The 27,944-nt window shown below is 37.9% G+C and overlaps 1 protein-coding gene across 1 annotated transcript in view; it reads right to left on the minus strand.

Moving 5' to 3' along the window:
• Positions 1 to 27,944, minus strand: part of zgc:152891 (uncharacterized protein LOC767741 homolog) — a 79,889-nt gene that overhangs the window by 8,603 nt on the left and 43,342 nt on the right. Inside the window, exons 5-14 of the mRNA XM_028798233.2 lie at positions 25,485 to 25,574; positions 23,014 to 23,132; positions 20,067 to 20,239; positions 19,815 to 19,958; positions 18,576 to 18,779; positions 17,150 to 17,236; positions 14,808 to 14,977; positions 7,471 to 7,592; positions 2,906 to 3,006; positions 1,627 to 1,797 (exon numbers count right to left, since the gene is read on the minus strand). Of these exons, the coding sequence (XP_028654066.1) occupies positions 1,627 to 1,797; positions 2,906 to 3,006; positions 7,471 to 7,592; positions 14,808 to 14,977; positions 17,150 to 17,236; positions 18,576 to 18,779; positions 19,815 to 19,958; positions 20,067 to 20,239; positions 23,014 to 23,132; positions 25,485 to 25,574 (1,381 nt within the window). The remainder of the gene's footprint in view (positions 1 to 1,626; positions 1,798 to 2,905; positions 3,007 to 7,470; positions 7,593 to 14,807; positions 14,978 to 17,149; positions 17,237 to 18,575; positions 18,780 to 19,814; positions 19,959 to 20,066; positions 20,240 to 23,013; positions 23,133 to 25,484; positions 25,575 to 27,944) is intronic.

A 27,944-nucleotide genomic window follows, 5' to 3' on the forward strand; every position in this document is an offset into this window, starting at 1 on the left:
CCCGTCTTCTACCTGAGCCGGAAACTGTTAGACCGGGAGACCAGGTATGCGGCAGTGGAGAGGGAAGCCCTGGCCATCAAGTGGGCGGTTACACATCTGAGGTACTACCTGCTGGGCCGGGAGTTCACCCTAGTAACGGACCATGCCGCCCTCCAGTGGATGGTGTTGCATAAGGAGTCGAATCCCCGGGTCACCAGGTGGTTTTTGGACCTTCAGCCTTACAAGTTTACCGTCACTTATAGGCGAGGTAACCTTCAGGCCAATGCCGACGCCCTCTCCCGGGTTCACGACCTCTCGGTCCGGTCCGCCCGCCCCGATGGGGCTGGGCTGAGGGGGGGGCCCTGTCACGCACGCGCGCATGGGGAGTCGCAGAACGACCCGGGACATAGCACGAAAACCGAAAACCATACGGGACGGACAGGCAACTAACCTTTTTCTCTCTATTTTCCCAGAAAGAAGGAAACGCCGACACCCTGAGCCGCCTCCCGTTCCTCCACTTCCGCATCATCCTTCCCTCTGATGACATCAGGATCTCAGAATGCACCACAACTCATTACCCAACATTCCTCTGTTTATTTCCGGTACCCTCTAAAAATGTTCCCCCATTACGCCATCTTGTCGTTCAGTAGTAGTGGATTTGAATGTACTCTGGACTGTATAATTCTTTTGCAAATTCTGTACAGTATACGGGGCCGGAAAACCCCAAACCTTTATGTGCAGTTTTGTCTCCTTATTTCTACACTATAATTAACTGACAGGAGATCTACATTGATTTAGGTATGTCATATGAAAAGTGATGAATACTTATGTGATCTATTATTTTGTATTTTATATTTGTAATTAACTTAGAACATTTTGCAGAGATCTGTTTTTAGTTTTACATTAAGTGCTCAAGAGTAAACACATACTTGAAGCTGCTATAGTGACTTCTATGGGAAAATAGTTTTAGGAATTATTCTGGAAGTATCTCCAAGGTAGATAGAGGTGGAACATGACATGAAGTTTAGGTGGCCAGAGTGTGGGTTGAAAAAGAGATTGCTTGTGTGGTAACAGCAACATTTATCCAGTTCTCCAAAGTATTTTGGACAGTTGGCCTATGGAAAAGCCATTCCATTTTTCAGGCAAAGTTCAAACCTGTATAGTTAGGTCAAGTGTTTCAGCCAGAGTTTCCTTACTATTTACTTTTAATTGCTTTAAAATTTTTCATTATGTATCCTATCCTTTTGTGTGTTTACTTTTCCTTTCTTTTGCTTATTTATACCTAATAAATCAAACTTTTTAAAGGCCCCTTTTTGGATTTTGTGCTGTGGATTATGGTGGCCACAAGGAAGCTACCTGGTACAGCCATTTTGAGTGACAAGCTTTTGGAGCATACAATGATGGTGGTCACAGAGTTCCAGGAAAAATTAGGGAATAAGTGTTAGTTTTGGGAACCAAACGAAATCCATGAAACAAACAGAAACATTTCAGATCACTGTCTAATGGAATGCTGGAAAAAGTGTCAGATATACTTTATAATTTCAAAGATGTGGTCTGTCACATTACTGAGTGAGACTAATGTGTTGCATTTATTTTGTCAGGAACCTAATCATTGAATGTGCAAAGTCTAAACTGGGAAATACTTACAAAATCCTTTGATGGAGAAGACAGCAGGGAGAGAGTGAGGAGAACAGAGCAGGTGGCATTGACGTCAGGTAAGTAGCTGAGGATGTCCTCCATCTGAAGTGCCCCTTTGACTTTTGGAAGGGGTTTTCCCATTGTGGCAGGACAGTTTGGCATCCAAATATTATAGTCCAGCTGAAAAGTCAGAAGACAAGTTGGAAAAGAGCTTCAGATCTAAGAGTAAGGTGTAATTCTTATATAACTTTATACTTTTATTATATCCATCTATCTTTGCACCTATGCAGATTCATATTTCCGCTCTGAAGACCTCTAACACTTATGATAGAAGTATCAATAACTTGACTTCTCTTATAAAAGTTATTATGTAATTTAACAAATTGGAAAGGTGCAGCCTTAGTAATCATGATGCACAGACAAGTTACTGGAAATAATGCATTTTTAGATAATATTTCTTATAATAATCCCATTAAATTCCATGCAGCTAATTGATACACATCTGTCTGTTTTGCTTAGTTGCTAACTTGGCCCTTTAAGTTTTTCTTTTTTCACTTTTTCATATTATCTCTTAGTATTCAAAAGAAATTAAGAAAACTATTGCAACATATCTTGTTACAGGTTCATCGTGTTAAAAATAAAAGCCCTTGTAATCAGTCATCAATTATTCTAAGTCTGATTGATTTGAGCTCTGAGTAGTGCCTGAAAGAATGAAATTTCAAATATAAGCAGCTAAAATAAGGTTCCTGTAAAGGACTGAAGGGTTAAATCTTAGATACAGAATGAGAAGTTCACAAATGCTGGACTACCTCAATGTCGTAGAAAAGCAGCTTCTCATAATTGAGAGGAGCCAGATAACTTGGCTTGAGTATGCAGTTAGAATGCCCCCAGAATTTCTCCCATATTAGGTGAAGAAGAAATGGCCACCAGGCAAAGGATGAAGGACATGTTGCTATATGTTCTGAATGGCCTGCAAGCCAGGAATTCTAGGGGAGGAACTGCAAACAATTGTTGAGAATACGGTGGCATATTCCCAGTAGAAATCTTACAAGTAAAACTGGATTAAAAGTGGAATGTGAAGTGTGTGTTGATCACATTAATGATCTACTCTTTGAGATAATTGGTGGCTGTTTACATAATTGTAGTTATTCTTCAGGACGGGCTGCTAATTAGTTACAGAACTGACTTAAAGACTCTTTATTTATGCAGGGAATAGTGGCCACAAAATACATTTCGACACTTGTGATCAAATGATATATTAAAGTAAAAGAAACCAAGTCAGACAGACCTGGGAGAAGTTAACAGCAGCATGCTGCGCTGAGCAGGTGAAGATAACCATCGTAACAAACTTGACGACCTCTGCTGTTGTTTTGAATGATTGGGGAAATCCTGCACAAGAAAAGAAAAAAATACTGAATTGGGAAAGGAAGAAATCTTTATTTAAATCATTTTGTTTACCAGAATGTGTGATATCTTAAACTAACACTCTCTAGCTCTCAGTTAGGTTTTTAAAATAATTTAGCAGCAGAGTGAGCTAAAGTAGAATTCCTGTCATCTACAAAAAGTCTGTGGAAACTGTGGCATTAGTGTATTATTTCTGACACGCTCATACTGAACTCTACTATAGCACACGCTTCAAAGCTTCCCAGAAAATACTCACTATTGCAATGTTGAAATGCATTTTAATGCTCTTTTCCACTAGGTGTTATTTTCAGCTACTGTTAGGATAAAAAAATAAATAAACATTGGTCTAATGACTACTGGAAGGTGATTGTGATATAGGCAAGGGTTAGGATAGGAAGACTTGTATTATCTTGAAGGAAAATGTGTTTGCAGCAGAAAAGTAGTGGTAGGGTGTTGTACCGTGTTAGCTATTATGGATGCAATGAGAAGTCAAGCAAAATGACACCTTTTATTGGCTAACTGAACTCGAAAGCTTGCATATTGTAATCTATTCAGTTAGCCAATAAAAGTGTCATTTTGCTAGACTTGTCACATCAGAAAAGTGAAAACACATAAGATATTGTTACACAGATACAAGAAAATAAGCAAAGATACAACAACTGACAATCAGTGATATCAAAGTAAACACACACAAGATTATCACAAAGATTAATTATTACCTTTAGCACTCCACAATAATAATAATTCAGAAATTTAGAATTTAGCAGCATCCCTACAAGTAACAGAATTCAAAATGATGATATCTCTAGGAATAAAGGAGTTCCTTAGAATTTGTTGCTCTTAACCTTTGGAAACCTAAATCTGTTACCTGATGGCAACATCTGAAATTCAAAGAAAAGAGGGTGACAGAACTGAGTCAGCCTTCTTTCTAACCTGTTTGTAATACAGCTCAGTGGCACAGGACTGCTGCAAACCAATAATTTTACTGTTAATTCTTACAAGTTGTTAAGATAGTTTATATTCTTAATACTTAGGCTGCCAAAAAAAAAAAATAAAAGCAAATTTGACAACATATTTAATAATGGATTTCCTGAAAGTGTCATTATGGTTTTGTCCACTTTAAAACTATTGGGTTTGCTAAGAAAGAAAAATCAGGCTGAAATGGAGACCAACATATATCAAAAACAAGATTCATCAGTACTGTATATCTTTTTCATTTTTAAAATCTGTAAAGAGATGCAAAGGAAAATCCACATACTGATAGAATAAAAACAATTTCAGATTGAAACATGGGGCCTACAATAATGAATGATGTGAACCATATTTGCTGATATTAGCACAAAACCTGTAAATCTGAACCATTCTGAGTAACATGGGATAACTGCAGGGTTTGTAGGCATTATGTACTATATATACACAGGAAAAATAAAAAAACATAGTATTTTAAGAAAAATGAAAAATTAAAATTACTACACAAAGTATGTAGTAGTTATGTCAATATTGGTATAGTTTACAAAAGAAAAAAAGGTCAGTATGTCTAATGAAACACAGTCACACAGTAAATAAAAATAATTGCAGTGAAACTGGGAGTCACTGGTTTTAGTAATATCTTTAAGAAAGGGAGCGCACTGACTAGAGAAAGGTTTGTCAATTGGAATCAGTGTTACAAAGCAATCATAAATATTCTGTATTTGCCACCTACAGTATTCAAAATTCATCAGCACACTTATTTAAACTCTGAATGTCATCTCAAATATACCTAAATGTTGTACAAAGCCATAATTATACATGTTCATCCTTTTATTATTTGCCTCTTTTAACTGATATTAGTGCAAACTGATAGTCAGGTCAGGTTGGGGAGCATGCACTGGTACAGTGCATTGTCGCACCCACCACACAATGAAACAGCTCTGCATCCTGGTTGGCAACCCCCCAGGCAGACATGCAGTCCAGTCCCACCTTCCAGAAATGACCCTCTATCTGCTGCAGCCAGGTGTTATGATTGAGTCCCCTTGGCCTGGCCCAACCACTCCAGTCCTCAATAATGAGGATCCTGTGAGCTGGATCACCTTCGGCTGTAGTTCCGTAACTGACACTCCCTCACAAGCCAGTTAATGTGCCTCATTCGTGACTCCATGAGCAACCACTCATTCTACACAAAATCAAACAAACGGTACCCAAGGATTCGCCAAAGAGACACAGTACCAAAAGCATCCAGTCTTCGCCTCAGGTCACTGAATAGCGCAACCATATAGCAAGTCAGGAAGCACCAGGACTCTAAAGACTCTAAACTGCTAGGTATTGACTGAATTTTTATTGTTTAGAAACTTATTTTTTCAGGTTGGAGTAATCAATTTCAAAATAGACAATCAGCCTGAGAAAGAAAACACTGGTTTTAAGATTGATGATCATCATGTAATCGTTGTTAAATCTACATGAAGAGAGCCCTTTAAATTTTCTGGAAATGCTAGCTACAAAAAGAGAAAAAAAGAACAGATGAGAGAAGATCATCACCTAGACAAAACTTCCGTTTTCCCCAAAATGTTTTCTGGATAAATACCTCAATGCAAAAAATCCTAAGAAACTATTAATGCAGACTTGAAAAGACTCATCTTCACCATAATTGTTTTTCAATAAGACTCTTTTCAAATATATTTTCACCTCTTGTTGTTGTTTGTTTTTTCTGCTTTATATAAATGTTGATTTTATATTGTTTTATTGGGTCAAGGTATACTGTTTGAGAATGTGGGTGATTGCCATATTCCCACAGGTTTGAGCGGCTGAGAAGGGACGCCTTCAATTGGAAGTAGTGCAATGAGCGGGCATCTGCTTTCATGATTGGCACAAATTCAGGTCAGGTCTTAAGACAACCATTTGATCTGTTAGATCCAAGCCATTAAGTATCTTTGTTTCAAGCAGCAGTCCATGTGCAGGTAAAGTTGTAAACATAGGGCGCTATAAAGTAAATATATCTAATACAAATACAAAACAACTTTGTTAACAGTAACAGAGCAACTTCCAAGAGAATACACTCAAGGTGTAGTGTTAAGAGCAGCTGATATGCAAGACTTCCTTATTCCCACATGGGTTAGCGGCTAAGAAAAGGTGTTTTGAAAAAGTAGCAGTGCAGTAAGTGGGCACCTGCTCTGGTTAGTGGGACAGGTATAGCTCACGTCTGAAAACAACATTTGGTCTGCTTATGCCAGGATAGTAAGTCTCTTTCCTGGAAGCAAATGTCCAAATACAGGTAATGCTGTACACACAGGGTGCTATAAAACAGCTATATAAAGTACAGGTAAATTTTCATGATAATATAGCTATATCAGCAAGGAATTATTAAATGATAAAGTTGAGTGTATTTTGGGACCCTTCAAATTTCTTTTTGATGACATTTTGCAAATGTTGTATGTATAGGGAGTTTCAATATGAGTTAAGCTGAAGAGTCTGCTCTTGATACTAATTTGTTAAGCTTTTGTGCTTTTTTTTTGCTTTAATGACAAGCAGAGAATGAATACAATAAACAGTGAATTACCAGTTTTGTTGGTAAGATACTGTGCATGGTTTCTGATATCCATGCTTATAAAAGTTTTTGAAAATATAAAGAGAAAAATCTCAACAAGAAAATGAGAAGACTAAAAAGGAAAGCTAGCATAGTTGTGTTCAGCATTTGAGCTATTAAAGAGCCAGATGCTACATTTAGAATTCTTCACCGAGGCATTTGCTGCTTCCCGTTTTTTTTCAGCATGTTTATTTTTGTCTTGTACTATTGTCTAGTACTGTACATCTTTCTTTTCCTATTAGAGTGCACTGTATTGTTTTGTTATTTTTGAGTTCATGAACAAGAACTTATTTTTAACTTCATAGGCTCAGGAGAAAAAGTTCTCCAATAAAGCCACCACACTAGTTTTTTTTATCAGAGTAGTGCCATGGGTTGAAAGAGTTAAACAATGTGTTGATTGTCCACCAATCTGAAGACTGAGAAGCCTCAAGAATGTCTGCTTCCAGCAAGCAATATTACTTATATTTATACCACTTTGGTTCCTGTACAGGTGAGAGACTGTCAAAGTTAAGACAGCCATTAAAGCCAGTAACACTGGAGATGGCAGGCTTTTGAGACTCCCCATTTTTTAAATTCCCTTGATCCTTTCTAAGACATGTCTTATAATACAACTGATGCCTGTTGTTTGAATTGAGAGGTGAAAATATGAAAGTGTCTGTCAAGCTATATAAGAACAGTCTACTCACCTGTAAAGAAGTTTTCTTCTCTTTGGACCAACCAAAGTTAGTTGCTGTCCATGGCTCCTAACCAGTTAATGGAAGATATCAAATACAGGGAACATGTACTTGAATGTTTTTGCATGGTATGGTCTTGCTTTAGACTTTTTCTTTTCCATTAATCAAGACTGAGCAAGTATTAAGGAATTAAGTTTATATCTCTGTAAAGATTACCTTTACTCTCTTGACCAAGGAAGCCTTCTGTGAAAATCTCCTTAATCCATCTTTGTAATTCTATGTCATTCCGGACAGCAAGATCACTTGGGTAGAAAAATTGCAGCAGTTTCTCCACAAACCTGGCATTCAACATGAGGAAATCAAACAGTGAGAGACAGGGACTGAGACATCAAGAAGTGTTACTAAGAGTGCCACCACACTTTTCAGCATATTTCTGTTTGATAAATCTTGTGCATTTGATAGAATATGCAGATTTTGTACAACTGTGAGGTGATTGTTGTGTCCTCTGTTTGATTATTTACCAGAATAATTTTCGTGAATACTAGGGGGCTCCGCTCCTGCTTGCTTCACTCGCCCACCCCGGGTTTGTTTTTCCAGATATACTATACAATTTAAAGTGATTGTTATTTTCATGGAAATTGCTTCATATGCATTATTTTCACTTTTACTTTAAAACTTTTGTAAAAACAATACTTGTCCATTATTTCCGGCCCCGGGCATGGTTAAATCTCTTTCTTGCAGGACGTATACCACTAATTGTGTTGTTGGGGCGGCTGAACACACGGTAAGGAGATGACATCGGATTAGCTGCTGTCTTTCTGCTGCCGCTGCTGGTGACCTGTGTGTTCTGCTTGTCACGTTGTGCGTCGATCATTTAAAAGCCTGTATAGCAGCTGTCCTTTTGCCACTTCGCGTCTCTGCCGCTCGCATTGTGAAGGGGATGGAGGGTGGGGCTGAACACACGTTAAGGAGAAATGGTCCGATCATCTGCTGGCTTGCTGCTGCTGACGAGCTGCGTGTTCTGCTTGTCCTTGTTTAAAGAGCTGGGAGCACATGAAACGTGTCTGCCAAAAGCATTCCAAGAACTGCTAGGTTAGATGTCTGTGAACTTGTTTTAAATGTTGTCTAACGGCCTTGTCTCGCTTGACATTAAAGAGTCTCTCGCAGGACGTCAAATTGTCTTCTGAGAAGGTCACATCTCGTCTCCCTAGTCTCCCTCCCAAGATTTTTTTATAACAGAGAGATGTTTTCTAAACGTATTTAGGGTCTCTGCTTCAACTGTAAGACTGGGGAGTTTTTATAGATTTGAACAGCCACTTTTGCATGCAAGTGCTTCATAGTGTCTCTGTGAAACTTGATGTGGTCAAGTATGTATATTAAGTTCAGTTCCACGGATTCTTTATGAGTAAATTTTTAGTGAAACTCAATGTTTCAGTTCATAAAATATTTGTGAAACGAATTGATGTTCAGTGGCTAAGCACTAGCAACTTTCTATGTAATTAGTTTTCCAGTGGCAAAAACTCCATAAAGTTAATGATGATGTGTTTAGATTTGTCTTTGTGTGAAAAATATTCAACATGTGACATTTTTAAAAAACATACTGCACTCCTTTATGGTGATGTGAATGAATGGCATAAATAAAAACAATTTTGCTACTGCATTATGAATTACATGCATTACACAGTTGCAGAAGAGAACACAGAAGAGTGAACAAGACTGTATTTCTTGTTTTCCACCTGAAATTCCCCTTAAAACCCACAAAAAATGTATTTAATATGCTTCACATTTTGCGCTTGCCTGCAAAATGAATGTTACTGGCAATTTTGCAAAAATACAGTATGTGATCAAAACTTGCCTATTTCAAGCACCCTCAGAAATTTGAGAAAGCTGACCCTTGCACAAGGCTACTTACTGTACAAGTCCAACTGCATTTGATAAGTGAAGGCATGTTGTTATTTTGAAACCCATCCAAAGACTTTCAGTTTTAAAAACATGTTGTTTGGACTAAGTTAGACACCAAGCTGTGTGTGTCAGTAAATACAGAAAACATTTTTGTGGAATGCCCTAATCATTAACAATGTTCTATCTGTCTGTAAAAAGTCCTATGATGTCTGAAAAAAGGGGTACCTTAAGGAATGAAGCAGCTCGGCTCTAGGTGACAGCCATTGGTGCAAATAATTAAAGAAACTAAATGGCATGTGAAAACTTCACTCTTGAAGTAGCAATTCAGGAATCCCACCCTTAATCTATTTACCTACAATTCCTCAGACCTGACGTCAGAATCGGAGATTCATTGGTATAATACACATAGTTGCTTTTGCTTCATGTGCTTGCACACCAAATGAACAAATACTTGGAGAAAGAAAGGGTCTCTGAGGTTGAAGTGCTGGCATATGTTTTTTTTCAGGTAGTCTTTCATCAGAAGAATTGACCACCAGATACTAACCACCGTGTTTTGAGATCTTATTGCTCAAACCCGTATTCATTTTATATAAATTTGCACATAGGCATTAAAATGCATTTGAAAATTTGTGAGGGCTGGCAGAAGTTGTGTACAAGGGAAATGTTGCATTCAGACCACCCAGCTCTTTTAAGGACTGTGAGTGTAAAAAATGTTGCTATAAAGTAAGACGTCTCAGGGGATAACTTATAAAGAATATCTATACAGTGGAACCTCTAGATACGATCACCTCTGTATACGAGAAATTCAAGATACGAGGAAAGTATGAGCGAACAATTCAGATCTAAATACGAGCATTGGCTCGCCTAACGAGCCACGAGCCAGGCTGTGGGTATGCGTGACGCGTTTCCCGATCCGCCTCGACTCGGGGATTCACCCAAGCTGACGCTGCCCGCCCGTCAGCTCACTCAGTGTTCCTTGTTCTCCTGTAGCGTGCGCTTGTGATTTCATTGGTTTTTTTTGCATTTAATGTGAAAATAATTATTCCACGATGCCTCTCAAGAAGATTGTTGCCTCAGATAGTGCTGCAAAGAAAAAAAAGGAAGCCATGGCCGTTGAAATTAACTTACTTACTCCCTATCGTCTCCCTCAAGCCAGCCAGGACTCTTCATAAAGGTAAACTACAGTTATATTATTTACCAGTGTTATTTATTAGGAAAATTGATTTTTATGTTGATATTTTTGGGGGTGCAGAACGGATTAACTGGATTTCCATTATTTTCAATGGGGAAGTTTGTTCTAGATACGAGAAATTCGCTATATGAGCTCAGTGCTGGAACGAATTAAACTCGTATCTAGAGGTTCCACTGTATTTGACTTTTAGCAGCTTCAAATGCTGCTGCATGCTGCTGGCTATAATAGAGGGTAGACATGTGTACCTAGACATCATTTTCACAGCTCAGTTAAGTTAAGAACCCCTAACTTTCACATTAGGGTGACACAATGCTGGCTACTTTAGAACATTAAAACACTCTAGACGAGAACAGGCCATTCAGCCCAACAAAGTTTGCCAGTCCTATCCACTTATTTCTTACAAAAAAACATCAAGTCGAGTTTTGAAAGTCCCTAAAGTCTTACTGTCTACCACACTACTTGGTAGCTTATTCCAAGTGTCTATCGTTCTTTGTATAAAGAAATACTTCCTAATGTTTGTGTGAAATTTACCCTTAACAAGTTTCCATCTGTGTCCCCGTGTTCTTGATGAACTCATTTTATAATAACAGTCTCGATCCACTGGACTAATTCCCTTCATAATTTTAAACACTTCAATCATGTCACCTCTTAATCTTCTTTTGTTTAAACTGTATAGGCTTAGCTCTTTTAATCTTTCCTCATAATTCAACCCATGGAATCAGCCTAGTTGCTCTTCTCTGGACCTTTTCTAGTGCTGCTATGTCCTTTTTGTAGCCTGGAGACCAAAACTGCACACAGTACTCCAGATGAGGCCTCACCACTGTACTATATAACCTAAAATTCTGTTAGCCTTCTTAATGGCATCTGAACACTTTCGGGAAGTCGATAGCTTAGAGTCCACTATGACTCCTAAATCCTTCTCATAAGGTGTACTCTCGATTTTCCGACCGTCCATTGTGTATTCAAACCTAACATTTTTACTTCCTATGTGTAATACTTTACATTTACTGACATTAAATTTCATCTGTCACAAATCTGCCCAAGCCTATGTGCTATCCAAGTCCTTCTGTAATGATATAACGGAGTCCAAATAATCTTCTTCTTCCTCTTTGTTTGGAGACTAGAAGACTATAAACTCCAGATACTGCAAGGTAGCACAATAGTAGTTGATTCATGATCAGTGCTGAATTCAGAACAGTGTGGCAGAGGAAGTAACTGTGTTTGGGGTTGAGTAATTTGTGTTTTTGCTACAAAGCATATCTGTTCGTTGTTTCAGATTTTTTTTTTTGATGATGATGATCTGATGATTTGCCTATTGTTTTTATTTGCTTTACTTCCTACTTGAGTCAACTTGTAATTTCACTTTTTCTGTTGTTTTATTCATTGTGTCTACTAATATTACTGCTTTGTCAGTTCCTTGATGACAGAGATGTTATATAAAAAAGATGCATTGAATGATTAAACTTTTATAGAATTGTATCCCAACAGAGGTTATGCCTTATTCATAAAGGCATAAAGTGAAATTGATACATATGGTTATTAAAATGTATTGTACATAATAAAGCTCTTTGTATAGACTTATTCATCTTAATTCTTCATGGACATTTTGCTCTGTCAGTCTGTCTTGTATATCCAGATATAATACTTTTCAGTCTGTTTTTCTGTCTGAATTTTTCTCATCATTATTAATTCTCAGATATCTCTGTCTGATCATAGTGTACCAAGATTTTTTGATATAAATAACACTTTAGAATAGGTACTGCAAAAATCGTATTACTCATTGTTACTATATTACACATTTACTATTATGTATAAATATATATAAATAATCTTTTATATCTTAATAATAATGATAATAATCTTAATAATGGTATTACTCATTATTACTCTATTACTCATTTATTATTATGTAACAAGACCTTAACAAATACTTCTTTGGATCTTCATAAACCTTAAAAAGCATAAATAAAGTGTTTATTCATCTCTGCAATGTGACCTGCCAACAAAACTTCACTTTGAAGCAGTCTGAGTTGACTTAACTGAGACTCATTTCTCTTAATACAAGGGGGCTCCGCCCCCTGCTCGCTTCGCTCGCCTACCCCCGGCGTTTTGAACCCGTGCCCGCTGGTCAGCCATAGTTTCAGACGCGCGTTGTAGGAGTTTGCGTTGTTTTGATCCCGTGCTTGCCCTGCTTCTGCAGTTTGAGACGCGCGTTGTAGGCGTATATCCATCAGTTGAGCTTGTTCGGTTTGAACCCGTGCCTGTTTTTCCTCCGCAGTTTCAGACGGTGGATAGGAAGTAAAGAACGCATTGTATGGTAAATCCCAAAGATTTATTGGAATATCTCTTTATATACAATATTTGTAGTAAAGATGGTTTGTTGTCCTTGAATGATTTTTCCTTGGTATTGGAGTATTTATATGCTTCAATAACATTGTTTGTCATGGTGTTGATGACTAAACGTGTACCGTTGCATAAACCCTGTTTAATATTAAGGTTTTTTAATAGCATGACAATTTTTCCGATTTTAAGGTTAAGATTGTGTTGTGGCAATCCGGCTGGGTTAATAGTGTCCAGATATTGTAAAGGGAAATTAAGATGTTCAATGTAGTCTTCAGAATCAATTTTGTCCGTACTTGGAAAGAGGCGGCTTTCTCCAGGAAGTAATGCAATGACTTGGTTATTTATGTGATCAACATCAATATTCTTTGGACATAATATAGCCCGTCGCGTTAACAGTGGTATCTGGTCTATTGTTTTGGAGGCGTGAGCGCAACTCCATTAGTTCTTCCTTGTTTAGCGTTAGTAATATGGATAATGGATTGTACTTACTGTTAATACGTAGCGTTTTCTGTGGTTGAATTGTTAAAAATGTATGACTGTAATGTGATGATTAACTTATGCTGTATAGTCTTCACGTGTGAGGATGACAAACCTTTAATACGGAGTGTTCGTTTATTCTTATTACCCATCAGGAGTTGTGCCTGTGTCTTGTGTGGTTGCACTGTTAATATTGTATCACTGTAATGTGATTCAAATATGTTGTGGAGTCCGTATTTGTGGGGTTTCTGTACTATATCGTGTTTTTGCTTGCGGGTTATTAGAGGTGCGTGGATTATGCATGTGTAGTGTGTTTGCGTACTGTCTGGTGCTTTCCGTACTCCAGTTGATTTGTGACCCTTTCTCGACTCCGTATTCTGTCCCGTTTTACACTGGGGTTGGGCGCTGACTCCTGTTGTTTGTGTGGTTATGTTGTTCGTAGTCTCCATGGACTCCATAGTCTGTGGGGGGGTTTGTGTGGCACACCAAGCAGCACATTATTCTTAACTTTACTCAGCAGTAGTGCCACGCACAATATGGTGGTGACGCCTGCGCCCTCACTACGCATTAGTGCCACTCACAATATGGCGGCCACGCCTGCGCCTTCCGTATTATGTCGGGTTTCACCATGCTGTGTAGGTGCCTTTGCCTTTCGTACTTTCCCGTGCCTTCCAACGCGCGATGTAGGCACCTGCACCTTCCGGGTCTGCCTCCACTGTGTGGTGTGGACGTTTAACTGTCGTTGTTTCCGCCTTTATATTCTGTCCCTCGCTGTGCATGTGTTTCGTACCTAGGTTTTTTTGAAGCTGTTGCATTCCAGTTTTCATCATCTGTAACCTGCTCTCCATGTGTTTGGCCCCGTTCTTTAACCTCTTTATGCCGTTTTACTTTGTTTCCTACTCTGTCTTTTATTTCTGACCTCGCTTTATCCTGCTTGCGGCATGTCAGACGGTTCGTAGTCTCTCCCGTTTTGCTCTGGGGCGGGGGGGGGCTTTGTGTGGCGCCTGCGCACGTTCGTAGTCTCTCCCGTTTCACTCTGGGGAGGGGGGCTTTGTGTGGCGCCTGCGCACTATGTCTCCTGCGTCCACAGGCAGGTCCCTGCATCCATATCCGGTTTACCATTCTCGTTTAGTAATATGGATCACATATTTGGCATAAAACATGTGAATCCTTCATATTAACAAGTCATTTTACTGTCATGTCAGTATGTCATGCTGCACAGAGGTAAATAACACATTTACTGATACTTTACAAATGTTACAAGATCAAAAAAAGCCTTTGTCTTTTTACGCAAGAGTAAATGAGTAATAGCTGCATTTTTGCAGTACCTAAACTAAAGTATTACATAAAGAACAGCTGTGGTTATGAGTACCCTTGTGCAGTGGTTGGTAAATTACTTATTACTACTTATTATTTGGCTGACAGCTTTATCCAAGGCAACTTACAACATCTGAGATACAATTGGTTACAGGTGAAGTGACTTGCTTATGGTCACACTGTGTCAGTAGCGGGTTTTAAACTCACAACCTCAGTCCAAACCCCCTGACCACTACACCACATTGATTGATCTAAAAGTGACATTCTTATCTTTGTGTCATATGACATGACACAGTGATAACAGTCTGAAATAAATTCTTGCCTGTGTATAGCACCCCATACTTTGAGACCATCCTCAGCAAAATAGCAGGAGGGCAGCTGATCCAAGCCCCGCTGTCGTAGGTCATCCGGTAAACAAAGGTCATCGTAATGTAACTGGCTCATCCCTCTCTGAAGAAGCACACCTACTCCCTCCAGTCCACAACCAACTGACTTAAAAACAAAGAAACAATTAAGTGAAAAACACATATTGTGTTTGTTCAAAGGATACATTTCATTCTTGTATTGTGAAACATTACTTCCTAAAGCTGTACTAAGATGATTAAGTAGTGAAAACAGATACAAGAGTTAATGCATCACTGAAAACAGATGCAAGAGTTAATGCATCATTGTATAAAGTGGGCATGTTGGCACAGTGAGCAAAATTGCTTCCCATACAAATTTGAATCAGTATGACTGCTACTGTATCAAACCTTGTACATTCTTCCTTTTTCTTGCCTAGCTGTGGTAGCTTTACTCCCCACACCCACATTCTCGCATGTTAAGGCAACTGGCAAATCTGGATTTACTTCTTAAGGAATATATGTGAGTAGGCACAGGATTGTGCTCTGCAGTGGGCTAGTGTTTTGTCCAGGGTTCCTGTCTTTAGCCTGACCTTGCTGGGGTGGGCTACACCTTCCAGACATCTTTTAAAGGAAAAAAACTACAGTCATTATTCTTGAAACTTCACTTGATCCTTCACTAGGGTGAATCATCATTGATGTTACCTGGGGTGATTGGGCGCTTCAGTTGTTTTGAACATTGTGCACTCCATCCCAGGCGACCTAACTGGGAGTAATCAGTTCTGAGCCTGTGCCACATCAGCAATCCAAGGATCTGTTCACTTTATTCAAAGCCATTGTGATGCTGTATCCATGATGGCATCAGTAGCTCCTCTCACTTCCTTACTCCTGTGTTGCAGATTGTGACAAAGGCCATGCAGAGAGACATTACTGAAAAACCCCAACACTCCACCCTCACAGACCAAAACTTCGCTTTCCCATCTTTAAAATGTGCAGTTGCTAACAAGGTTTACATACTGTTCCATCTGTTCTTCTCATGGCACCGTTAACCTGACCATGACAATGTGCCTTATTGAATCTAACCAGAGCAGTATGTGAGTCCTAACAAATATCTCACAGATATGTGAAAGGACTCTAATTGCTCTACCAGATCTGCACTTATTTGTCTGTCTTAATTGGTGTGGAGCAGCTCCACTACTCTCTGTATTCCTGCCATTGATGGTCTCACTCCTTTGACAAAACAGATGATGTTTCTTCCCAGGAATCCTTTCCCATCCACTATTGAATGCACCACAGATTGTAACTGCTATAGTCAGGACAACCTTGTCGTGCCACCACCTATAGCAATCTTCCGCTGAAGTTCTTGGACAGCATCTGAGAATGTGCTTCGGCATTTCCTTCATTTGGGCGGAGGGGGCAGTCTTGTTTTCCCTAGAAGTGCTGATTAGATGGGCTTAGAAGAACATTATAAACTGCTTGGATCAGGAGCTTCACATGGTATGGCTTCGCCCGCCACAAGTAATTCTACATGATCTTTCTATCTGTTGCATGCTCCCATCTCTGCCCAGGCCTCTTCCTGTTTTATTGCAACTGCTCTGTTGGTACTTTTGTCCTCAGCATTTGTTCTAACCTCGGTCTGGATCAGGTCACAGTGCTCCTTTCCTCTTGCCTAGTCAAGGAAGGAAAACTCAAAGCAACTCATGTCTGCTATTTCCCTGGCCACTGCTCCAACCAGCATTCCATGGTGAAGTCTTGATTCAGCATGCACCACTGTAACCTCTAGCCCCAACTTTCTTACTGTTGTGACCACCAATTGTACCTCTGAGACCTCACAAAAACTTTTTCGTCAAAAAATGTATTATAAATATTATGTAAATATTATTATTATGATTATTTTATTTAATATTATAAATATATTATGGCATGGTATGTAGATTCACAAATTCGCATCACCTGGATGCCAGTTTGATTATCAGCAGTATTGTTATGCGTGGAGTCTATGTGTTCTTTCTTCTTATGGGTTGATTTTCCATAAGGTTTAAGTTTTTTCAAATAATACAAAGTGATTTCATGTTATTTCATTGATAGATAATTTTAAATTATGTCTATGTGTGTTTATGCTGACTAATAATATAACAAATGAGTGGTGGAATGTACAGAGTATGTTAGAAGTTTGGACTAATTGAGAAAATTATCTAAATTATCCAGGTTATGCATGCCTTTTATAGTGCTGCTTCTTTACTTAAATGTCTTCAGAGTGTTACCTATGCTCTACTGCCTTAGTTTGTTAGATTATGTGGGCACCACTCCATAAAGGCCATACCTTGTCAAAGACACCACCCTTAGCCAGTAGAGAGTTCCGGGCTTGAATGTTAATTTGCAAAGTTGTCCATACATGACATATGATAAGCTGAAATATAAAAAGTAAGTTTCAACAATATAATTTCAAACAGGGCTTTTTGCTACTCATTTAAAACAGGGAGAACATTAGAACATAAGAAAATCTTTGACAAGGACAGATCATTCAGCATAACAAAGCTCACAAATCCTCTCCAGCTTAATTTCTCCAAAAATAACATCAAGTTGAGTTTTGAAGGTCCACTCTACTTTCTAATTTTTCCATGTGCCTATGGTTCTCATTGTGAAGAATAACTTTGAAATGTTTATGACAGATTCATCTTTAACAAGTTTCCAACTGTGTTCCTGTATTTTTTGTTAAACTCATTTTAAAGCAACAGTCTGGATTCCCTGTACTAAATCCGTTCATAATTTTAAAAAAAAATTAATTCATACCACCTCTTAATCACAGTTTGCTTAAAGTGAAAATGTTCAACACTGTGGCGGATGGTCGGGATCCATGCCCGCCCTGGACGCCCCCTTGTTATATATTCAGGGGGAGCAGCCATGAACTATGCAATACCTCCCCCTGGACGCTAGATGGCCGCTCCTCTGGGTTGGAGCAGTGCCTCGGTTTCCCACAGTGCTCCATGGGAATTGAAGTTGGGTGCAGCCCTGTTGGGCCCCGCAGGCGCCACCAGGGGGTGCTGCAGCTGGGACTCCTGAGTCCGTATGGGCAGTGTATTCACTGGGTGGATTATAAAAGGGGCCAGCAGCCACCACTCAATGGCCAGAGTCGGGAGGAGGAGGACGAAGCTTTAGGAGGAGTGGTGGTGCCAAAGAAGTGTGTGTTTTGGTGTACTGGGGACTGTGTTGTGCCTGTGGGGGTCACGGGGAAGGCGTGCCCCACAGATGAAGAAAAATAAAAAGTTTTTTTGTTTTTAATACGTGCTTCCAGTGTGAGTCTGTGTCGGGTCAGGTGCCTATATAGCGCCTTTTATAAACACCTACTCTTAGAATGAGCATAGTCACTCGTCTCTGGACTTTTTCTAGTATGCTATATCCTTCTGTAACCCTTAGATGAAAACTATACACATTACTCCTGGTGAGGCCTCACCAGTGCACAATAAAGTTTAAACATTCCCCTCCGTTGACTTGTACTTTATACACATCATGCTATGTAATCTAACATTCTGTTACACTTCTTAATGACCTCTATACATTGTCTTGATGTAGATAGAGACGAGTCCACTATGATTTCCTACATCTTTCTCATAAAGGTATACTTTGAAGTTTCAGACCTTCAACTGTGTAATAACGTTGGGTTACCTCCACAACTGGTGACAATTAGCACAAAGTTTATACTTTAATAGTAGCAGAGAACATGAAAGCAGATTACATTTTTAGCATACCTTGTGGAGAGGATGTACTTCTGAAAGTTGCCTGAGGGTGGCAATGCAGTACATTTCTCCCAACATATGAGTCTTCAGGTAGTGAGAAAGGATCTGATGGCAAAAGAAATCAGAATTCCGAACCCAGATCTTTGCCAGGAGCCAATCTGGTTTAGAGTCAGATGGAAGGAAAATGGGGTTCTGAGGGCCTGGTGTCTGATTTAGCTGCAACAAGGGATACATCAACTCATAAATCAATCATTTAATTGTATTAAATGTAATTGTCTTTGAATTAAATAACTTTTGCATTAAGAATCATTATTACAAAGCCAATTATAAAGTAAACATGATTACATGAATCACAAAAAAATAACAGAATTCAGATACTAATTGAGATGATCTTGTGATGATCAATTTTGTAACCTTGTCCTGTGGCACTTGTTTCTCAAACAGTACCCCATGCTGATGTTTACTTGATTATGTTGACCTCTATTGTAAGTCACTTTACATAAAATTATTTAAATGAATAAAAGTAAATTTCAATGTACAAATTAACTAAAACTATAAAAGTCAAAGTGAAGAAAAACAAGTGCAACTATATGTTTAAAAATAAATCAGTGAGCACAGAATGTATGTAGGGAAGGTTATTTCTTTGAGTTCAATTTGTTCACATGCGCTACTATAGGTGGTTCAATTTGTGGTTCAAAAATGAGAAATTTGACTGTAATGTTCAAATGTAATATTATTTTTGTAGGGGGTGTGAACATACATCAAACATTTTCTAGGGTGCGGGGCACACAAAAGGTTCAAAACCACTGTCCTAGATGTATCTAAACTGATTTTTTTGTTTTCCTCTTATATTTTCCCAGTTTAAAGAGACTTAAAAAACTAAATGTCTTTAAGAGTTTTAAAATACTGTATATTAATGCTTGCATGTGAAAATGTATAAATGTTTATGGAGCACAGCAATTTGTATTTAAATGTTACTTCATTATGTTTAGAATTCTCCAATCAGCTCTAAACCTGGCCTTCTCTACTGGTTTTATATAAGAATAAACTGGACATAATTCCTGTGCTAATATGGTGGCAGTAAACATTTCAGTATAGTATAGGAGGGTACAGAAGAGTTGTTTCCTGAGGGATTAAACTGAGCAATAGAATCTAAATCAAGATCTAAAATGCAATATAAAATAAAGTAGTAAAATATGTTTGAGATAATTTGATCAAGTCACTTCAAAATTAGTTTTTAGAGAGATGTACCTGAATAGCAATTGGGAGCAGCTGCCCCTCTTCAGTTCTGTGGAGAAGGCAAAGAGGGGTAGCAAGAAATTGCTGCCGTCCGTTCACGAAGTTAGCAGGAACACCTTGTAGCACCTCATAGTCAGCCAGAAATATATTTCCTTTCTGCATCCAAAAGAAATTATGTACATTTTTATGTAATCTAGTACCCATATCTTCTTATTCTCCTGGAAAATGAAACTACAGAATGTCTAAAGAAAGAAATTTTGAGACCTCCAGCTCTGTTTTTAGAGTCGTGCCAGCTGGTAGCAAAGTCTTGACCATCTCTTCTGTGACTGGAAATTTTCTCGGCAGCGTGCGACTTTGAGATACAATGTATGGGTTGCAGCCATTTAAGAACTGATATCCAAAAAATGCATCCTCCTGCCAGTGAATCTTAACATACTCTGTGTGAAGAAAATGGACATTGGATAACTCATGCACAATGACAATGCTGGTTCCATTTAAATGTATGTATTTTCCTCAAACATATAATACATTTGAATAAGTAAATTAATTTAGGAAATGTACAAAATTATCCTTGCAAACTAATCCTGACCATCAGGTAGTTTTTTAATTTTAATGTTGTCTTGGGTTTGAATTCTGAAATAGGTACACCCTTGATGATCTCAACACATCTTAGTATTCCTAAAATATTTAAATCAATGCCAGGCCGTAAACCTTGGATAAAATCTGTCCTGCTTCCACGTAACATTCCTGTTGCCTTTCTAACAACTATCCTTACCAAACTGATGAACTAAGTCATGAACGAGGTGGCTACGGCACTGAACTTTAAACCCCATGCTGCTACAATCCTTGCCTCTGATTTGCTGTGTGACAAGAGAGTTAACCTCCCCATTCTCTAGCTATAAAAATAAAATGCATACAAATAGTTGTACTACATATTTGTTATCTAAAGGAACCTGGGATATTATTTTCATATAGAAATGTGTTTTTTAAAATAGACACTGTTAGTATTCTTATCAAATTCCTGCATCTTAGAAATTTCTCTGTAATAAAGCAGTAAAATAAATACACATATTAATTCATTACCTATACCTGCTTCGTTCAAGATTGTAAGAGGAAGAACCTATCCTGGCACCACTTTAAGCAAGTCAAAAGCCAACATTTGATGGGGCAAATGCCACACTAACTTACATACATTTGATATTTTTCAAATCAGTTATTTCTTCACAAGCTTATTAAACAGTATATTAATTTGCCACATGGAATTGGTTTCTAAAGTGTAGCATTTTTGAAACAGTTTTAAAAATCCATTACCTGCTCTTGCATTTTGTAATGCAGGTAAAGGTTACCAAGGTCCCAATGTGTAAAAAGCATTAAAACTTACTGAAAAAAAATTATTTTTAAAGCCAAAAGAGTTCACAAGTGTTGATCCGCATCTTGGGATTACACACAAAGCAGCCTATCAATGTTGTTATAGGAAAAAAAATTGGAAAATGTAAAACATTCTGATGGGATTCAGCCAAAGAGAGACTACCCATGCATTTCGCCTCACTCCTCATCTTCTTCCATGGCACCCTTCAGGGCCAGGGGTGTGTTATCACCTCGAAGAGTCATCTCCAATTGTTATTATTGACAACAATGAATGTTGTATGCCCAGATGTGAATTGCTGTCTCTATTCTGTAGACAACTAGACAATAACAATGGAAAAAAGTCACAAAATCACTCAGTCTTTCACTATATGGAAGCTTATTCCCCCCACTCAAAAAGATAAAAAGATATTGCCTGCTATTACCAGTATCATAAAGCATGCACATACTGTACTTCAGTGGTCTAGTGAGAGAATGTTTGAGCACGTGTGCAGTGTGCAATCAGTTGACAAGATGTTAAAGAGATACTTAATTTCAACCTGAATAAAACTAAATGTAACTTTAGTACAAATGCTTTAGCACAGGTGAAGTGGTAGCCCCAGAGTCTGCATGGAGTTTGCACATTCTCTCCATGTATGAAGGTAAATCAAAAAGTAAAGGCAATTTGAAAATTTCGCAGTAACAGCAACAGATAGTAGCTGACATAATCAAGTAGACATGATCTTGAAACGGTGAGTCAATTTGTCCATCTTACTGCCTAGAAGGGAGTTGCATCATCTTGCTGGTTTTTATTTTTAAACTTGGTAACTGAAACAGTTCAGTCTGCAATCAAGACTCTAATGGTGAGACATTCTGAAAATACTTCCTAAAGTCATGATCCTTTTCTGGACATGACAGGCTGGACCTGTTGTATTCAAATGTTAATACATTCAGACAGGTCTGACCATCTTACTGCCACCTGCAAGCCCGTTATTGACAGCAGCAGCTTTCCAGTATCCAAGCCAGAAGTTCTTATGTGTGTTTGGGTGTTTGTTATTTATTTTATTATTTACAATAATAGTATGCTTCCTAGTCATGTGTGACTTCAAGGCATCCTCAGAGCTCTGCTCAGGTAAGCACTACCACCTCAGATGGAGAGGGGGCGACCTTATTAATGCATCATCTCTTTCCTTCCGCAGTTCAGGGGAATGTCGTCTGGAAGACAAGTGCTGGAACTTCCGGGCCCACGTTATTAGGATCCGCCCCTTACAGGAAACAGCCACATAAAACCACTGGGGAACAGAAAGAGCCACTCAGTCTGTTGACTCACAACCTCTGAAATGGATCCCTCAGGAGAACGTCTAGACTGCTAAAGTATATCCTCTCTCTCTCTTTCTCTTGAGCTTCTGTAAAGTTTTAACTTCCACTTGGGGAAAATCTATCTATCTATCTATCTATCTATCTATCTATCTATCTATCTATCTATCTATCTATCTATCTATCTATCTATCTATCTATCTATCTATCTATCTATCTATCTATCTATCTATCTATCTATCTATCTATCTATCTATCTATCTATCTATCTATCTTTTCACATTGGGACCCAAGTAACCTCTGTAACCTCCATTAAGTGCAGGCTAGGATTTTTTTTTAAATATTTAAAAAATGCATACACTTTAGAATGTAATTTCCTGTGGCAAATTAATATATACTATGATTTTAAAGAAATAACTTTGACTTGAAAAATACCAGACTTATCCTTTAACTTTCTTACAATCTGTATATATTCCCTGTATTCCAATTCCATAACTGTCTCTGTTACTGAAGCAAGAATTCAAATTGAAAAAGATTTAAACTCAATTACCAGCAACAGGTGAACAGAGGTACTTGTTTAAAGCAAAAAACTTGCTCAGTTGTTCCATTGATCTCCATGACTCTGTGCACTCAGTGAAACCCCTCAGATAGTGTAGATTCAGCCCAGGGCTAAAAGAAGCAGAGGTAAAAGAAGCAAGCAAAGTAGGTCAATATTTGGAAGTCAGTAAAAAGCAAGAATTTTAAAAAATCATTAAGAACCTTGGTTACTTGAAAATACATCTGTTTTTTGAATGCACTAAATAAAGCCTTTAGCCTTCCAAAAAAGGATTTTGAGGGCCATATTTTAAAACATCAGTCCATATCTGTGACTTTAAACACCGCATTTTGCTCTACAAATATAAAATGTTCCAGCAGCACTGTGGAACACATGCTTTGTCAGCATCACACACAGTCAGTCCTTACTGCTTTATTCTGTAAAGGAAATTAATTTTGAGAACAAAGTCCTCTAGCCATATATGGATCCCGTAATGTGCCTGCCCAAAAATCAGGGGATGATCACTAAGTTGAACCCAGGAGTGAGGGTTACAGTGATCAGTTTTCAGTATTACACAGTAAGACAGAAGCAAGACAGCAGTTTCTGTAAGGTAACAGAATTGATTTTTAAATTATTAACCTGTATGTCTCTTTTAGTTGTGCTTTCTACTGTATTTAGACTTGGTGATCGGTGTTGGGCTGCTTTGGTTTTCTTGATTTAAGATATTAAATGAAGATACCAAAATGCTGAATACTGTAACATTACTGTTTGTAGTTCTACAGTATTCTTGACATCGTCCTGTTCCTGGAACAGTGATAGTGATAAAATTAAAATAGACTATTGCACTGAGGACACATAAGCAAGCAACAGTGGCACATTGTGCATTTATTCCAAAGCAATTCTAAACAATCATTGTCCATAAAAAAATGTGAAATGTGAAAAATTTTCTTTTAAATAAATAGTTCAATAAATATTCCATAAAAATAAGTGCTTGTGTGGGAGATAAAATCAATCAATGAATAAATTACATCTAAAGGAATGTTAAAAACCCGAATAACTCCCCAAAGTTAAAACCAAGTTTCTTTGACTTTTCTCCTGTAGCCTCAGAATGTCTCTCTCTTTCTTTCATCTTTCCTGCTCAGCAATCAGGTCTCCTCAGCAGGGTGAAACACTGACAAGCAAGGTCCTCCATTATTCAGCTTTCATCCAAGCCACCTCAGCTGGAATCCACTGGGATTCCCAAAGCAAGTCATCATCATCCTATCACTATCCCAAGTTCCAAAGGATGATTATGAAGCCATTGATCACTTCAGCTCCCACTATGCTCAAAAGGAACAGCCCACCCCTGGAACACCATTCCTCTCACTCACCGTGGAGTCTCTCGAGCACTTTGCCTCCTGTTTACCGCACTGGCTCGCTCTCCTGATCTTACTTTTTGTCTTCTTTAGAAGCTTTCACTCTTGATTTTCTTTTCATTCCTTCTCTTTACTCTGTCTTCTTTTTTATCTCTCTTTCTGCCCTACTAAATCCCTTAAATACTCTGTGGGTGTACATACTTTGCTAAACGACCCACAGAGCATCAATGTGTAAACTGGCTGAGCTGATCACATGTGTACGTAAGTAAGCAATCTGATAATTTCCCCATTGCACACACCACAGCCTCACAGCTTTCCAGTGGCACGCACCCACACCCACCAAGACTGAGCGGCACTGCTTTCATTAAAAACACACAATGCCAGAGACCCCTACATGTGTTTTTTCCCAATTACCAGGTCTTCAAGTAAAGCACTCTAATCCCAACACAAATTATTGTGAAAAATATGTAGTATGTGCTATTGACTCAGCTAATTAATTATAAGATTGTGTTTGTTGTCTTATTAAACACAAATAAATATCAGTTTTTTTGTACAATAACACTCTTTTGCCCAAAGTGTCTATAATGCGATCTTTCCTTGCTCATCAAAAGAGATCAATGGATTATTCTTCTTAAAGAACTGTATATTCTTATTTTCTAATGCTTTGTATGAATTTTAAGAGTTTTCTTTGATGGCTTGTGTTTGTAATAAATCTACTCTAAGATCACAATGTTCACAACACTGTAACTGTAATAAATAGAACAACAAGACACACATCATTGATATGAGAAGACTGTTGCAAGAGTGAATGCAAAATATTGCTCATTTATAATTTGCATCATATAATCTTTTTGTTTCATATTGTACCATTAATGATTACATTATTAAGCAGTATGATCACTTTTTTAAGTTAATTGAAACCAGTTCTTTGTGTGTTTGTGTGTGTGTGTGTTTTAAGGTTTTGACTTAGCCTGTTACTCTTTTATTGTGTGTATTTGAGATAGGCTTGACTATACATATTTCCATCCCCCCATCTATCCATCAATTGATTCTTCCAGCCATCCATACATCCATTCATTTTCTAAACCTAAGCAGGGTTGCTTGAATTGAAATAAAAAAAATACTTCTTACCCAAGTCTTGTGTATTTGATGTTTGGGCTCAGCTGCTCCACTGTTGGCACATCCACACAGTGTGAAACATGTTCTACATGTATGCACCATCTTTACTCATCAAATGAGCCAGGAAATCAGGTATAGTGAAACATGAAAGAAATTAGAACATCTATTAGGTTTCACAAAACCAACCACATTTAAGAATCTTTTGCTAATTCTAAAATATAGCAGCAAAATGGCCTTGCTGACTAATCAGAGTACCATCCAGGCCACAGCCTTTTGATTACAAATTGCACCCTGTTTTTAATCCCACTTTATAATTGTTCTGTAGCTGGTACCTAAAATCCAATTTGTGAACATCTTATAAATGTTTTCATGAAAATAAATAAATCAATTGATAACCAGAGGATAAAGAACATAATTAGACCATGACTTAAAATCTGATCCTTCATTAGGGGTACCTGTATTAGTAACTTAATGTTACTTAGAGTTACATATACATTACAACTCTGCATTAAATTTGTAGTTATTTTCAGAAAATCAAATTAATTATAGAGATCAATCTAGTTCATCTAACATATAACTATAATATTGTCACACACGTGCGCTTCGGAGGCAGGCTAAAGACTTAACCACGGGTGGAAAACAAGAGCAGGTTTTTTTAAAGTGCACTAACCTTTCTTCTCCTTCTCCTACAGATCCCCCGAAGGGAAAAAACATAGAATACTTTCTGCTTCTCTTGCTTAACCACGCCTCCTACCAAGGTCACTTCCTGCCTCAATTATTGGACCCCGCCTCTTCCTCCCTGGCTATTATAAAAGCCCAACTCCTTTTGTGTTTAGTTGTCCCCGTTTTGAACATGGAACCAGACGTTGCTCTGGAGCCATTTCTTGAAATGTTAAATTGTTTTGATTTGTACGCTTTACAATATAGGGGGTGGTTCCCCAAACATTTTTCTGCCTTTTTTGTTCATCTTTACAAATGAAAAGGACCTTAGCTATAGTGACAACCTTTAAAGCAAAAGTAATTTAAGCACAGTGAACCTCATCTCTGGTTTAATGAGTGTAGGTGGAGAACGACAAAAATGTAAGTTTTCCAAAATGAATAGACAGACAGTGTTAAAGTATATGGAAAAAGTTATTTTTCTGACCTACTCTGATTACATTTCTTGGTTAACAGATGACCTTAGAAAATTCTCATATACTTTTTGGAATACTTGCTAATCTAAGAAATGAGAATCATGAATTACAATGTGAAATACCTACAAATGTTGGCATTGCAGATTGTATGTACTTCCTTAATGATAAAATTCAGTCTTGCCTATAACAGGCCAGATTGCCATAACCACTATCTAAATATTGATTTAAACTTGATGCTTCTATGCTAGTCAGGAGGGCAGCATAGTAAAAATGATTTAATTTGACTCCATGACCTGCCCCCTTGATCTTTTGCAGACATGGAGTTTTCACCATGCGCTGTCTGCAGAATATTTTCTAACTATGCGGTGATGTGGACATGGCACCATGTACCCTAAATAGTGAATTTCAAGGAAAGGCTAAGTACATATGTGCATCAATGATAAACAAGGGATAAACATGACAGAACAGGTCATCAAAGCGCAAGGAAGGCATGCAAAAGTATTTGAAGTGCATCACTCCATCATGCAAGTAACCCACTCACAAGATATCATACTCTCCCTCCCTCATCACCTTTGGTTAATTGGTCTGCACACACATACACAATAGTGAGTAATATAACAAAACTATACAGTAAGTCCATAAAGCAAGTAAAGGAAACAATAGCATTATCTGTAATACAACTGTGACAGTGAAGGCAAGAATGCCAGAAGTTAATTGTATCCTCTAGTTTACCATGATTTTAATAAAGTAATAAATAAGACAAACTTTGCAATGAATTAAAAAAAGAGGAGTGAACAAGGCAAACTGTTCCACTATTACTTCAGTACAGGTACTAGTTGCAAGTGAAACTGATTATATTATTACAAGCAGCATTGTGACAAACATAAATTGAAAATAACTTTTGAAATACTGGAAAACCTTTTCTTAGTGGAGCAAATATGGAAGATGTTATACAAAGTTGCTTTGACTGTAGTAATAATAATAATAATAATAATAATGCATTTTATTTATAGGGGCACTTTACATTAAAGTGCAACATAAAAAGATTAAACAAAGGCAAGGCAAGATAAAAACACAGATAAAATAACAATAATTATAGCATTCTTGTTAATATGCTTTCCTAAATAGAAAAGTCTTTAGCTGTTTTTTAAAACAGCCCACAATCTGCCGTGTTCTCAGGCTCTCTGGTAGGGCATTCCAGAGCCATGGAGCAGCGGCTGCAAAGGCTCGGTCACTGTAGGGAGGGGAAGCATCACAACCAAGTTAGTGAATGTACCTGATTGTGTGCTGAAAGCATCAAGAAGCCACATATTAAAACTGTCCATTGCTTTCAGGTAAA

Source organism: Erpetoichthys calabaricus, chromosome 3 (genome assembly GCF_900747795.2).
Source record: "Erpetoichthys calabaricus chromosome 3, fErpCal1.3, whole genome shotgun sequence".
NCBI classification, from domain to species: domain Eukaryota; kingdom Metazoa; phylum Chordata; class Cladistia; order Polypteriformes; family Polypteridae; genus Erpetoichthys; species Erpetoichthys calabaricus.